Source organism: Arachis ipaensis, chromosome B10, assembly GCF_059453495.1.
Source record: "Arachis ipaensis isolate K30076 ecotype BB chromosome B10, ASM5945349v1, whole genome shotgun sequence".
Lineage (NCBI taxonomy): Eukaryota > Viridiplantae > Streptophyta > Magnoliopsida > Fabales > Fabaceae > Arachis > Arachis ipaensis.
In genome coordinates this window covers 18063909-18077471 of record NC_142435.1, presented here as the reverse complement: position 1 = coordinate 18077471, position 13563 = coordinate 18063909, and the positions used below count along the sequence as shown (strand labels likewise).

The window sequence follows — 13563 nt, the reverse complement described above, 5'->3', positions numbered from 1 at the left end:
TATTTTAAAAAATAAATCTTTTAAAGAGTTTAATTTAAGTTTTACAAGTACAATCAATAATTATTTTTTATTGATAGCATGATAATCATCTTAAAAAATAAATATAATTAAAGAGTAAAGTATCGTTTTTGTTTTTAATGTTTGGAATAATTCTTAAAGTTGTTATTTAAGTCTATAACATTTTAAAATTGACTCAATGCTGTCTTGTAGTTAGGAATTTGTTAACGGAATTGACGGCGGGACAAAATTGAGACGATTTTGAAACATTATAAATTTAAATAGGACGAACACGTTGGGGACAAAAATGATACATAGAAATAAACTTTAATTTTATCCTTCAATAATATCAATTTTTTACAGTACATAGTTATTCAATTATTTTTAATCACATTTAAGTAAATTACATTTAATCACATTAATTTTATTTTAAAGAAATTTATTTTTTTATAATTTTACTCTTAAAAATGTTTACTCATCATAAAATGTTTGTAGAATGACTAGTACATAAATTTGTGGGAAAAAATGATACATATACAATAAAGTAATGTGATTCTAGTCATTTTATAAATATTTCATGATGACTAAAAATTTTTAAGAGTAAAATTATAAAAAAATAAATTTATTTAGAATCAAAGTAATGTGATTAAGTATAATTTACTTAAATGTGATTAAAAAATAATTGAATAACTATGTACTGTAAAAAATTGGTATTGGTGAAGGATAAAATTAAAATTTATTTCTATGTATCGTTTTTGTCTCCAACGTTTTTGTTCTATTTAAGTCCCTAACGTTTCAAAATCGTTTCAATTTTGTTCTGCCGTCAATTTCGTTAACAGATTTCTAACAGCAACACAACATTGAGTCAATTTTAAAACGTTAAAAACTTAAATAGGACGATTTAAACGTTAGAGACAACTTTAAAACTTATCCCAAATGTTGGACAAACAAGATCCTTTACTCATAATTAAATCATCATATAAAACATTTTATTACACTGCATCGAAATTATAAGCAAAAGTCCAAAAATTCATTCATGAATCAGATATTTAACACTACTCCCTAGTCCCCACAAGTTTTGATTCTAGTACCTTTCCCACGCCACAACATGATTCTTTTCCTCCGCCCATATTTTCGCATTGGCTTCATTTTTCTTTTTTCAACGTAGCTGCAAACATTTCATTTCTTTAACTAATTAATTCATTAATTAACTATAAACAAATGGGAGTTGTATAAGCAACAAAAGCAATCCCAAACCCCAATCACAATCACCTTCTCATGTGTTTTTTCTTCTTCTATCACAAAGTTCAATTTGGTATTAACTTAGTGATAACGAAAGGGATTGCATAGATTCACACACTAACCCCTCAAAAGTGGACCCTTTTTTGTTTTAGCTTAGCTTAGCTTCCTTTGGCTTTGGATTCTCTTTCTTTTAAATATTATTGGGAGCTTTTCCCTTTTTTTTCTTTTCTATGTTGGATTCTTCATTTTTTGCTTTCTGGGTGCTTTTGAAATCCACATTTCATTGATGGGACTTGTTTTTACTAAATGGGCATGCGCATTCTTACTCTCTTGTTGGCTCATAACCTACAAGGTACATTCAGGTAAGGTAAAGTTTTGCTTTTGTTAACTTTCAAAAGGTTCTTTCATTTCATGTGTTCATTCTTCAAAAGTGGCAATGTTGTGAAGCTAACTTGGTTCTTTATTGAATTTGGTGTTTGTCTCAAGTGGAGGGGTTACATAGGGGTTCTAAAGTGAGAGGAGTGAACTTGGGAGGGTGGTTGGTCATTGAAGGTTGGATCAAACCTTCATTGTTTGATGGCATTGCCAATGGAGACATGCTTGTAAGCAAGCTACTATCTTCACATTTTTGTTTCCTCACTTTTCCATTTGTTTATTTTGATTTTTGAGTTTCATTTCTATGTAGTGGCATTGGCATCCAATTAGGTATGGAAGTTAAATCTTTTTTGTCTACATGGCAGCACCTGATTGGATGACAAATCATAGAAATTAAACATGTTTATTCTTTATCTCTTAAATTTTTGTATTTTGGTGACTTATTATTATGTGGTTGATTCATATTTGTGTTGATATTGGGAAATGTAGGATGGAACAGAGGTGCAATTTAAGTCAGTGACATTGCAGAAGTATGTATCTGCAGATAATGGGGGAGGAATGAATGTGACTGTTGATAGGGATGTTGCATCTTCATGGGAAACCTTCAGGGTAAGGCGGAGGTTGAGTTCTAGTTTCGATTTAATAACAATTTGTCCAGTCAAATTGTTAATCCTTAACCAGCTATGAAATGTTGCCTGTTTCGGGCATTATCTTCAAGCAAGTTTCATATTTAGATAGTCAATTAGTCATCATGTTTGTTATTATGATTTCCTTTGTTGACGTTTAAGTTAAAATAACATTTGAAGCAGCATTGATTTAGTCCTAATATCAGTTCACTTTCTGAATTCACCATCACTTTTTATTTATGATCTTGAATATCGTCCGAAATTGGAAGTGTTTTGCAGCATATACTGACTCTTGCCAGAAAAGGTATCCTTCTATCGGATCTGATGTATTGTTGCTTACTCAGAAGAATCACAAAATCACTAATAACATTGACCTGGTTGAATAAGTTATGGTTTCATTCACCATCAATTATTCGTATGATCAGTAGTAAGCTATATGAAGATGTTCCCATTAAGAATGGTGTATTTGCTTTCTACTTTTTAGTTTCATTCCTAGTTACATTAAGTATGAAATGCTTGTAAGGCAAATGTTCTTCGCTCCGTGTCGGTAGTTTCTTGGAAGAAATTGTAATTGGAGAATTTATTGTAGTTGATGTAATGATATCTTTCTTGTTTTACTGTTTGTGCATAACTGAATTTATATCACTCAACATAATGGTAAAAGTTAGATATGGCAATTGGTAAAAGCTTTATTAAATAGAAATATTCTCCCTTTGTTCTGTTGCAGTTATGGAGAGTCTCTCCATCTGAATTTCAATTTCGTACCTCAAAAGGTCAGTTTCTTACATGTGATGGCGATGGCTGCACTGTCTCGGCAACAGCAAACTCTCCTTCAACATCAGAGACATACGAAATAGAGCGGAATGGGAACAGTAGAATTCATATGAAGACAAAGAATGGGGCCTATCTGCAGGTATTCATCCTTATTTTCTGGAAAATCCAAAGTAGCCGTTCGATAGTGTGTAAAATATGATGCTTGTTAACACAACACTCTTCGCTGTTCGTGTAAAGGACATTTCCATTGGCATTCAATTAAATGCTTCATAATAGCCAAAAATGGTTAACTTGCACACTCACTATCTTAGAAAGAAACTACTTTTACCTACACGACAAGACCCGATTGGATGTTAGGATAAAACATTTTATATTGATAGTGCTGTATATCAATCAAGCTCTATTTTACTATGTAAAATCATATTGACATTAAACTTTTAACAGATTCACATGATTGAATGTACCGCTATATTTATAGGCTACAACAGATGGTCAGCTTACAGCAGATTACCCGGGTTCACCAGGATGGGATGATAATGCTGCCACATTTGACATGACAATTTTGTCGAATAATTTACATGGAGATTACCAGCTAGCAAATGGATATGGACATGATCGTGCGAAAGATGTTCTTAAGGTAAAATCATATTGTTCAAATATTTTCTTCACATAAATGGCAAAAAGGATCCTTTTGTTGAACATATATATATATATTTTGTTAGAAAAAGCTATAACATGCAAGTTAGAAGTTTCTTGGCTATTTTATTTACTTGCAAAATCAAGTAAAAGATTGTGTTTCCTATATTGATTGCTCAACTTTCTGTGACTGCAGAGACATAGAAATACCTTTATCACCATTGAGGATTTCAAATTTCTATATAAACACGGAATAAACACTGTGAGGATACCAGTTGGGTGGTGGATTGCTTTCGATCCTGATCCTCCGAGTCCTTTTATTGGAGGAAGTCTTGATGCTCTAGATAATGCATTTTTATGGGCACAGTAAGTGCTATTTTAACTATATTATCCTAAAAGTTTTAGCACAATTGGAACTGTATTTTTTCTTTCTGAGAATATAAATGATTATTTTGGTGCAGAGAATATGATATAAAATGCATAATTGATCTTCATGCTGCTCCTGGTTCCCAAAATGGGATGGAACATAGTGCAAGCAGAGATGGATTCACCGGCTGGCCTGATTCTCCAGATAACATTCAACAGTCGTTGAATGTTATTGAATTTTTAGTTTCTAGGTAAGTTTAAAGTGTGTGAATATGTTTGATATTTTTCTTATTATAGAATAACCAACTTCTATGTTGAGCATTAGGGGTTAATACTCAAATTCGTCCTTGACTAATATGACTAACAAAATCTTTCGAGGATCAATTTGAAAAATGAGTTATCTTTTAGGGACAAATATGAGTATTAACCCTTTTTTACATGAATAGAAAGAGATTTTTAGCATTGAAACACTGAACAAGATATACAGTTGGTGTTGTAGTAGCCAGTGAGATTCTCATCCAAAGTAAAAAATATCATTTAGATCCTAGTTTCCTTTGGAATAGCAATTCCTTCATTCTAGATTGTCCTTTTTTGTTCCTGGTTAGAAAATAGACAAAGCTCATCTTAAAGTTCATCATTGCTGACTTTTGTTCTTTTTTTAACTTTTTTTTTTATTTAATAAATACTTCTCTCTACTAGGAAAATGACATGGACTCATTTAAGATCTGCTATGTGAATTCATGCGATCTGCCGATATCCTTACTGAATAGAGATTTCGTTTTACAGATATGCAAGGAATCCTGCTTTGCTGGGAATTGAGCTTCTAAATGAACCGTCTGCCGGAACAGTTCCATTAGATACTTTAGTTTCTTATTACAAACAGGGCTACCAAATTGTTAGAAAACACTCTTCAACAGCTTATGTAATAATGTGCCAAAGAATTGGCATGGCAGATCCTATGGAACTTTACCAAGCCAACATAGGATCTCATAACACAGTTTTGGATTTGCATTACTACAACCTCTTCGACGCGTATTTTGTTAATATGAGCGTCGGCGATAACATACAGTACATATACAATAGCCGGGAAGGTCAACTCAAGGCCTTGAATAGTTCAAATAGCCCACTTGTTTTTATTGGTAAGACAACTCTCTCTAGTACTTGTTTGAGGCTATATTATTATGTTTCACTGTGAAATGTTTATGTACATATTTTGTTTGGTATACCAAGTTGACACACTTCCCTCCACCATTAGATTCATCATGTGGTGGAGGGATGGTATAATGTACGGAACAGAAGTGAGTACAAATAACCGATCTCTAGCCATAAACCTTGACTTTTGAAACCTCTTGATTCCCTGCTCATTACTATGAGTTTCCCATTGTCGATCGACACATAGTATTTACAAATATCATTATTCTTTTCAGGAGAGTGGGTGAATGAGTGGAATGTGACGAGCGGATCGCAAAAGGATTATCAAGATTTCGGAAGGGCACAGTTAGAAGTTTACAATGCAGCTTCCTTTGGATGGTGTTACTGGACAATAAAAAATGACAGACAGCACTGGGATTTTGAGTGGAACGTTAGGAGCAACTATCTTCAGTTAGGTAATTAACATCATAAATTTGGCGGCACTCTATAAATTTTACGATATATTAAAACAAGAATTTAATTTGGATTCACTGTTAAACAGTTTTACATAATGCACATCACAAAATAATTATCTTTTACATTGACTGCTTAAATGGTCATAAAAAGGATCAGGATCAGATACGATCAAAATTAAACTTTTAAAAAAAGTAGAAGATTAATGTGCCTATTTATTTATGCAGGCAAATCACCCAGCAAACAGAGATTTAACATTTTTGGATTGATAGGATTGGCATTCACCTGCTTTTGTCTCCCTTTTTTGTGAAACAACCTTCGCCTTAGCCTGCGATGAAAGCATATTTGATTCGATGCAATTATTTTTTTCTCATAAACTTTTCCATCTTGTTCATTTAGATGGATTCATAGAGTGATGTATTTTCAGGCATAATTTTCAATATAGCATTTCATTCAAATAAAACTGGGAGGTAATATTTTACATTGAAAATAATTGGAATGGAAAAGTTGCAATTCTATTGATTTGGTTCCGTACAAGTATGAGGGAAAAGTAGTTAGAATAACTAACTGAGTCTAATAACTACTTCTAACTGCGTTGTAACCAAATAACAAAGTATAATACATAGAGTTATGTGAAATCCCTCTCCCCCTGTTTTGTAAGAGGATGTGGACAAGAATATATGAAAAAAGAAACAAGTTTAACAACAACCAAAAAAAAAAAAAAGACACTATATAAAAGGATTAAGTCCAGTAATTAAAATAAATACAAAAATAAAAACAAATAAAAATATAACTTTATATAATTTTAATATAAAAAATTTTTGTATTATAAAATATTTTAAATAAAAATACATCAAATTTAATATTAATTTATATATTTTTTAATTAATTTTTAAACAATGTAATACTTATTAAAATATGTTTTATATTATCATTAATTTATCACGGATGGGTCTCTCCGAATTGATAGTCAATTTCAATGTGTCTCGACTATTCATAAAAAGTAATGTTCAAGTTTGTATTAATACACCAGTTCTACATAATGTATTAAGGTCAATTCTTTGGTGTCTATGAGTTTTTATCCAATTCTATAATGCATTAATATTCAATTTTAGTTGTATTATATGGAAAACAAAAACAATCTCATATTCTCATCAGAGCAAAAATATGCAAGTCCAAATATCACATAGCCCAAATAAACCCTGGCTCTCCATTTCAATAGATTCATTAAAACGTTTCCAAGGCCCACCGATTCGATTCCTATTAAAAACAATATTTTGACCCACTACAGTAGACTCTTTTACAAGCTTGGTAGTGGCAGGTTGTCACTAGTCGGTGATTGTCATCCCTCACGTCAGTCTAGGGGTTACGACAACCTTATCCGCGGATACCCAACCTGTTTCAATCCAATCGGGTAGGATTGAGCGTGGAACAGATTAATCTGTGAGTTAGTCGAGTAGGATTGAGTCTCAATTCGTATTTTTTATATTATATAATATTAAAAAGTTTTTTAATGATCCAGTCTACTTTTTTAGAACTCTGATGATCCACGTATGGTAAGGCTACCAGTTAAATTTTTGTCTTATAACATGTGTAATATCTTTAATGTCCCTGCAATAAAATGAAAAGTGACCACAAGGGCAATGATCTCTGATCAGCTTAAAAGCAAAATAAAGCCAAAATTCATCTGAGCCAGCTGGTATACTATCTGAAGCCATTGGACTTTATTTTATTGTTTTTGGTCAGGAGGCACTGGGCCTAACGAGCAAAATTCAAGGAATGTGTGCACGTTTGAAATTTTAGTCGGGTTTGTTTATTGCAGGCCTTTGTATCATTGCTGCCATTTTTGAAATAATGGTAGTGTTGGTGATCCAGTTAGGGGAAAACAATGAAGCATGTTATAGAAATGATGCAGGGAGGGATGGTGGGAAAATGGTAAATTATTTTTGCTCATTAATGGAAAACGTTGTCGTTTTCAAAACCCAACCAGTTCCCTAATGTTTTGGTGACAACCCACCCGTGGAGTTTCGGAGGCTGGCCTCACCCCTCATCGTCTCTCTTCTCTGTGTGTGCCTTTGCTGACACTGTCTCCCTGAGGCTGCGTCACCTCAATCACGGTAGTTTTCGGTGTCGCATGCAACCCGTGTCGGCGTCGACAGATTGCTTAGTTCTTACCCGGGGACACACCGTTTTTTAGTGAAGGTCGTCGCTCACCGTTGCCGCGTGAAGCTCGCCGCGGTAGGGCGTGACGGTCTGAAGGTCATTTGCTGCCTTCCTGCTATCGCTTTCCCGGCAGCTGCAGTAGACAAAACCAGCAACGGGTCCGTGGGGTGGTGGTCGTTGTTGTCATTTTGCTTCTCCCATCAATTTAGTATCTCATCTACCTTTGCCGTCAGTAGCTTTCTGGGCAAGTGAGCGTCCATTGGCCATGTTTCTTTTTTTTTTTTTCAATTTCATTTACGTATCTTGAATCTGTTGGTGAAAATTTAATTTGTTAATGAAGTAATGTTTTGTCTTAGTTGAATTGGATAATATTTTTGCGATTGAAAGTTATCATAATTAAATTTTTTGTTCAAAATTATAATGACCTGAATTTGTTGGTTTGACTTCAATTTCTAGGTAAACATATGAGTGAGCCAATTTTTTTGTTGCTGGAAAACATGACCGCATTGAGTTTGTTCCCTAATGTCATCTCTGACCCTCGAATTTGTTTGATCCCTTTCAAGATATAGACGTCGACTTTGAGATAATCCTTTAAATCTAATTTATGGATTATGTTATTTGTTGCTCAAGTTTATCGTAAAATGGTATTGATAGGAATGTCAGTAGGTTAGGTGTAGTGTGTATGCATGTTGGTGCTGTATCTGTAATGCCTGTGCTGTTATTGGAAATTTGTGGGTGTAGTTGGCATTTGGAGGCTGTGAGGTTGTGGCAAGTGGCTTGGATTGCGTACAATTTGGGAAACGAAGGGTGTCTGAGCCAAAAATTTGGAATATATTTTCATTGATCACGGGATATGGTGGTAGAAGACAGCAAAGGTGAGTGTTGTCACTGTGTACAAGAAATCTGTTATGTCTATAATTCATGGTTTCTTATAGGTAGAATTATGTGTCTTGCAGATAATAATGGCATCAACCAGCAAGTTTGGCGAGGAGCCGCATATGTGGAATGAACTAGTTGGGGATTACTGGATGGATGGTAATATTGGTGTTTCGAATCAACATGTATGATGTGTTTACCTTGTAATTCATATGTATAGAGTGGGGGTTGATTAGAAGTAGCTGGATATGTGCTTTTAGATTTGTTGTCGTAGTTAATTTGGAATTCGTAGCCGTGTCGTTTTTCGAATTTCATAAATGAGTTTGGGCAGACTGATTACGGAGTTGTTAGTATGGGTAGTAGGTACGAGAATTATGTTCCGAGAAATATTATTTTCTCTGCTGAGGATAATGTCACGGATCCGATATCTAGGATAAAAGGTAGGGTGGTTTTCTTTTTGTTAAGGAGGGCGCGGCTGCAGTATGTGAAAAAGCTGGATAGACCGGGACAGATATTTACTTGAAGTTAGGGGGATAAAATAAAAAAAAAATATAACACAGCATATATAATAATACATCTGTGCTCTCATTGAGGATTTATATTTTTTCCCACATCACAAAATATATGTTAATTTTTGTGTGAAAATTTTAAGTCTATATTCTTTAACTTGTATAAACAGAAAAAATATATATTACATCCACTTGTGAAAATGACTATCCGAAAGAATAGACGTAATTAGATAAGTCCAAAAAACATTTTACACTGACCATACTAGAAAATAAAAGTTTAAGCAGTATGCATAAGCATAATTTTAGAAAAGCATATTAAAACAATTTAATAATAAACTAAGAATTATTTTGTTGAAGTTTATACCGTTGAATGGATTACCCCATTATTCTTTATTACTATATCAGTTTTGATCATATAATTTCAATATTATTTAATATCTAAGATTTTCATGTTAGATAGATTTGATACACTTTGATATGTTATTTAACACCAGTTTTGTGAAGTAGTATAAATGTTGGTACATGAATGACTTACCGTCACAGGATAAGAATGCATTTCAGATACATCCACAAAGATAACGAAATGTAATTTTTTCTTTCAGGAGACAATGTTTGATACGGGAGTGGAGGCAGACCCTGACTTATCCGACTGGGAATGCAGTGGGGTGATAAACCGCTATTTTATGGTTTATCTTATGCTCAATTGAGTGGATTTTATCAACTCTTTACCCACTTATTCATACTATTTGCATGGTTTTACATTTGCCTTCCTAATTATGTGCTTTGATTGAAAACATGCTTCTTTGACCTTAAGTTCCCTATGTTTAATCCTCTCTTATTACCATTAGATGCCTTGATATGTGTGTTAATTGATTTCAGAGATTACAGGACAGGAATGGCTCAGAGGATGGAAAGGAAGCATGCAAAAGTGGAAGGAATACAAGAAGTTGGAGAAATTGCTAAGTTGTCCAGCCTGACCTCTTCGCACTCAAACGGCTATAACTTTAGCTACAGAAGTCCAAATGACGCGGTTCTAGTTGCGTTGGAAAACTAACGTCCGGGGCTTCGATTTGATATATAATATGCCATAGTTGACCTGACGCTAGGCAACGCGAACGCATGCTTCATCCAAAAATCAGCGTGGCAGATTTCTTCTCCAGCGATTTCTGGGCTGTTTCTGACCCAGTTCTCGACCCAGAAAATACAGATTAGAGGCTATAAAGTGGGGGAATCCATTCATTCATGATAACATGCTTTCATAATTCACAATTTTAGGATTAGATGTAGTTTTTAGGGAGAGAGATTCCCTCCTCTCTCTTAGGATTTAGTTTTAGGATTTAGGATTATTTCTTCTTCATCACAGGTTCAATATTCCTTTTTATTTATTTTCTCAATTTAATTTATGAATTCTTCTATGTTACAGATTATTCTTTTGATTAATGTTATTTGAGGTATTTCAGTTTATTATTGCTCTCTTTTATTTATATTACTGTTGCTTCCAATCTGAAGACATTTTTATTCCGGTAGATTTACTTTTCCCTTTTTGGTCTTGGTTAAGAAATCAGTAACTCAGGAGTTATCAAACTCAAACATGATTGATAATTGTTATCTTTGCTAATTGAATTGAAATTCAATAATCCCAATCTTTCCTTAGGGATTAAATAGGATTTGAAGATCTAACTAATTAGTCACTTGACTTTTCTTTACTTTAAGTAAAGGCTAACTAAGTGGAATTAAGATTCAATTTTCATTATCATTGATAAGGATAACTAGGATAGGACTTCTAATTTCTCATACCTTGCCAAAAATTTATTTTACAGTTATTTATTTGCTTTACAGTCTTTTTACTTATTTCAATTACAATTTAAATTACATGCTCCTCATCTTCAAAACCCTGATTTACAATCTCCATAACCGATAATAAGAACATACTTCCCTGCAGTTCCTTGAGAAGACGACCCGAGGTTTAAATACTTTGGTTATCAATTTATTTAGGGGTTTGTTACTTGTGACAACCAAAACGTTTGCACGAAGGGATTTCTATTGGTTTAGAATCTATATCTACAACGCGACTATTTTTATAAAATTCTTTACTAGCAAAAATCCCTAACGTCAAAATGGCGCCGTTCCCAGGGAATTGCAAACGTGTGCCTTATTATTGGTTATTGTAAATATTTACTTTTAAATTGATTTTTTCGAAAAATTTTTTTTCAGATTTTTATTTTAAAATTTTTTATCTTATCCTATCTTATTTAAAAAAAAAAATCAATTTTCAATTTTAAAAATTCAATTTTCAAAATTTAAAATTCAAAATTTCAAATTTCAAATTTCAAATTTTAAACTTCAAATTTCAAATTTGCTTTTATTTTTGTTTTTAAATTTTTATTAACTAACTATGAGTTCTCACCCCTTTCGCTTTGAGTTTGGTTCTAATGCTGTTGAAAGGAATGGAAGCTATAACAGGAACATACATCAAGGTCAGAACAACCAGAGATGGAAGGAGCCACGAGGATCTGATCAACCCTTTAGGCAACAACACCTTCCTAACTATCACAGACAAAGACCATTCCACGATGCATACCAAGACAATAGTTATGGTGGACCCTTCCGTGACAACCAACACCCACCAAATTACTATAGTCAAGAGCCATTCCAGGGGGCATACCAAGATGATAGATATGATGGACCCCCATCATATGCCTATAAACCTCCTCAACATAGCTTTAAACCACCACACTCACAAGCCAACTACCACCATTCACCTCCATATGACCATAACCCGTATCCACCATACCAACCACCTTATGAGCCAAATGAACCATACATAGAACCACACTCATTCCAACACAATTACTCCCAAGAACCACCACCTCCCTATACATCATGTCCATCTCCATCACCCCAAGAATCAACGGAGCGACTCAAGGAAACATTTGACAAATTTAATGCCACACTTCATCAATTGAATCAAGCAATAAATCAATTAGCTTCCCGACGTTCGGACACTCAAGGAACTCCTATGGCTACATGTGGAGAATCAATAAAAGAGCGTAGCATAAAGGAGATACTAGAAACTCCAATGGACAGTACGGAGCATGACTTTGTACTGAAACAAGTGGAGGAAGCTGTAATTATTGAAGAGAAAGAAGTGGTTGCAGACTTAGGAGATGCTGAACCTCCATGGGAAAGTCAGGTTATAGAACCTCCTTCCAAGGCGATTGAAATTGATGCTGAGGAGGGTGTACAACCTCTAAGGCATATCATGATTAAGGACTTGGAAGAGGTCGATCAAGAGATGGAGATTAAAGAAGAAGAAGCACAGCCTCCCATGCCCTCAGTAAGCAATGAAGAAGAGATTGAATTGGAAGAAAGCTACCAAGAGGAAGATGTTGAAATTGAAGAAGCTTGCAAAGAGGTGGAAGTTGTCAAAGAGCACAAGGGAGTGGAGCTTGGAATCACCTTGCCAAAGTTATTGGAGACCCCTCCCCCTAAGTTGCCATCATCCTTCACAACATTCAAGTGGGTAAAATTCATATTCCTTAGCTTTCTAATTCCACTTGAATATGGGCTACTGGAGACGGATGGTCAACTTAGAGCTCTTTGTGACATTAAGAGTAAGAGGAAGATGGTCAGTGGTAAGAATTGTCCTGCAATGTTCATTATGGTTGGAAGCTTTAAGTTTAAATGCAAAGGTTGGCGTAGAGCTCAATTGAATGGGTCTGGGAAGTTGTTTGGACGCTTCAGTGAGAATTCTAAGACTAAACCACCCAGATGGAATCATGATAATCAACTAGAAGATGGGTGCAAAGGCAAGGTCTGGGACCCCAGAATTCAATCTAGAAATCAACACTCTTGGGGCCTTGTCACTTGCTTTAACTTACTTGAAGGCTTTCTGCGCCTAGTTTGGGATCCCGGAGGCCATTGGAATTACAAACATTGGTGGAGATTTCTGGATGAGTTCAAGCACAAGCCACCATAACAGGAAGCTCATCAAATGTCTAACTTAAGGACTTTAACTAAAAGTGCTAGGTGGGAGACAACCCACTATGGTATGATTGTTCCTCTTACAATTTTTATTTAGTTTTATTTGTTTTTGAGTTTTATTTTATTTTATTGTATTGAACCTGGAGTTTTGCATAACATTCATATTAGCATTACATTCTGCATTTTTCATGCATAAAAAAAAAGCACGCACGCGACGCGGCAGCGTCGCTGACGCGTCCGCGTCACATGTGCGTTGTGAAGAAGAAAAATCGAACAGAGAGTCACGCGATAGCGTGGCTGGAGGCATGCCTTTAGCACAATTCATCCCACGCGACCACGTCGCTGATGTGTCCGTGTCACATGGGGAACCTGCCTCCCACGCATCCGCGTCACTCACGCGGCCGCGTGAC

General features: G+C 34.7%; 1 protein-coding gene across 2 annotated transcripts; it reads left to right on the top strand.

The window, feature by feature from the left end:
* The first annotated feature begins 1154 nt into the window (after nucleotides 1-1154).
* Nucleotides 1155-6158, top strand: LOC107624516 (putative glucan 1,3-beta-glucosidase A). 2 transcript variants are annotated; one of them, XM_016327010.3, is made up of 10 exons: nucleotides 1155-1601; nucleotides 1726-1841; nucleotides 2104-2223; nucleotides 2968-3153; nucleotides 3493-3651; nucleotides 3847-4016; nucleotides 4112-4267; nucleotides 4803-5155; nucleotides 5444-5623; nucleotides 5849-6158. In XM_016327010.3, exons 1-10 carry the CDS (start codon nucleotides 1526-1528, stop codon nucleotides 5929-5931), a joined length of 1599 nt encoding a protein of 532 aa, XP_016182496.1. In that variant the 5' UTR covers nucleotides 1155-1525; the 3' UTR covers nucleotides 5932-6158. The 2 variants fall into 2 exon arrangements, with proteins under 2 accessions (XP_016182496.1, XP_016182497.1); XM_016327011.3 differs by having other exon boundaries at nucleotides 1489-1606.
* The last annotated feature ends 7405 nt before the right edge of the window (nucleotides 6159-13563 follow it).